At 54.3% G+C, this 829-nt stretch overlaps 1 protein-coding gene across 1 annotated transcript in view; it reads left to right on the top strand.

Moving 5' to 3' along the window:
• The first annotated feature begins 430 nt into the window (after positions 1-430).
• CUNH1orf198 (chromosome unknown C1orf198 homolog) overlaps positions 431-829 on the top strand; it is a 32,142-nt gene continuing 31,743 nt past the window's right edge. The window contains exon 1 of the mRNA XM_019665854.1: positions 431-790. Coding sequence (XP_019521399.1) covers positions 620-790 — 171 coding nt within the window. The 5' untranslated portion in view covers positions 431-619. The remainder of the gene's footprint in view (positions 791-829) is intronic.

The raw sequence follows: 829 nt of genomic DNA, 5'->3' as shown, positions 1-829 counted from the left end.
TTGTTCAAATCAGCCAGATGGTAAAGCGGATAAGAGCTCTGTATAATTTTAATTTTTGTGTTTTGGGGCACTCTTCAAAATGACCAACCTGGCCCCCACTGTTGGGATGTCGCTTTTGTGTCTATGAAACTAGCTGCCCCCTCTTCGTTTAAAGCAAACTTCTAGCTGCTGAGAGTTCTCGTGATTGCTGAGATTCCAAAATAAATCTTGTCATTTCATTTGTGGTATCAGAGAAAGCAAAGGCTACGCGTTGGCTTGGGGACAACCTCTGCCGTGGCAAAAATCAGGACAGGTGTGCCGGCACTGCGGCGCGGAACTCCCTCCTACAGGGAGGCATTTCGAGCTCCCTGGACTTTATTTTACTCCTGTCTCTTTAGAAGGAGAGGGAATTAATTTCCTTTTAACACCCCAGTCCAGTCCCCCCCAGGTCGTCACTTCGGCCTCCTGGCTGCTACCTGCCAACCCCTCCTCGGTCAGCTCACGGCGCCAGAACCCTGGCTCAGTGTCGTGAGACGTCTCAGAGAAGAAGGGTAGGGACAGGAGAGAAATAAGGCGGCCGGTTTTTTAGGCACATTAGAGAAAAAAGTTTCCTTTGTCAAACAAGTGACCACGTGGCGCTATGGCGGTCACCACCAGCAATCCTGTCAAACTGCCGGGCGCTGACCTGGGGACGCGCCAGCCACCTTCTGAGCTGGTTAAGGGGAGCCTGGAGAAGTGGGGGGCACCGCGGGAACCCACATGGGCAGACCCATACGACTCCAGGAGCCGCGGAACGTCGCAAAGGGGAGAGGTGCGAAGGGGGGGGTTCCCGGGGGTGGGCAGGAGCGGG

Source organism: Hipposideros armiger, unplaced genomic scaffold (genome assembly GCF_001890085.2).
Source record: "Hipposideros armiger isolate ML-2016 unplaced genomic scaffold, ASM189008v1 scaffold_454, whole genome shotgun sequence".
Classification (NCBI taxonomy): Eukaryota; Metazoa; Chordata; class Mammalia; order Chiroptera; family Hipposideridae; genus Hipposideros; species Hipposideros armiger.
This window is presented reverse-complemented; position numbering and strand designations above follow the sequence as displayed.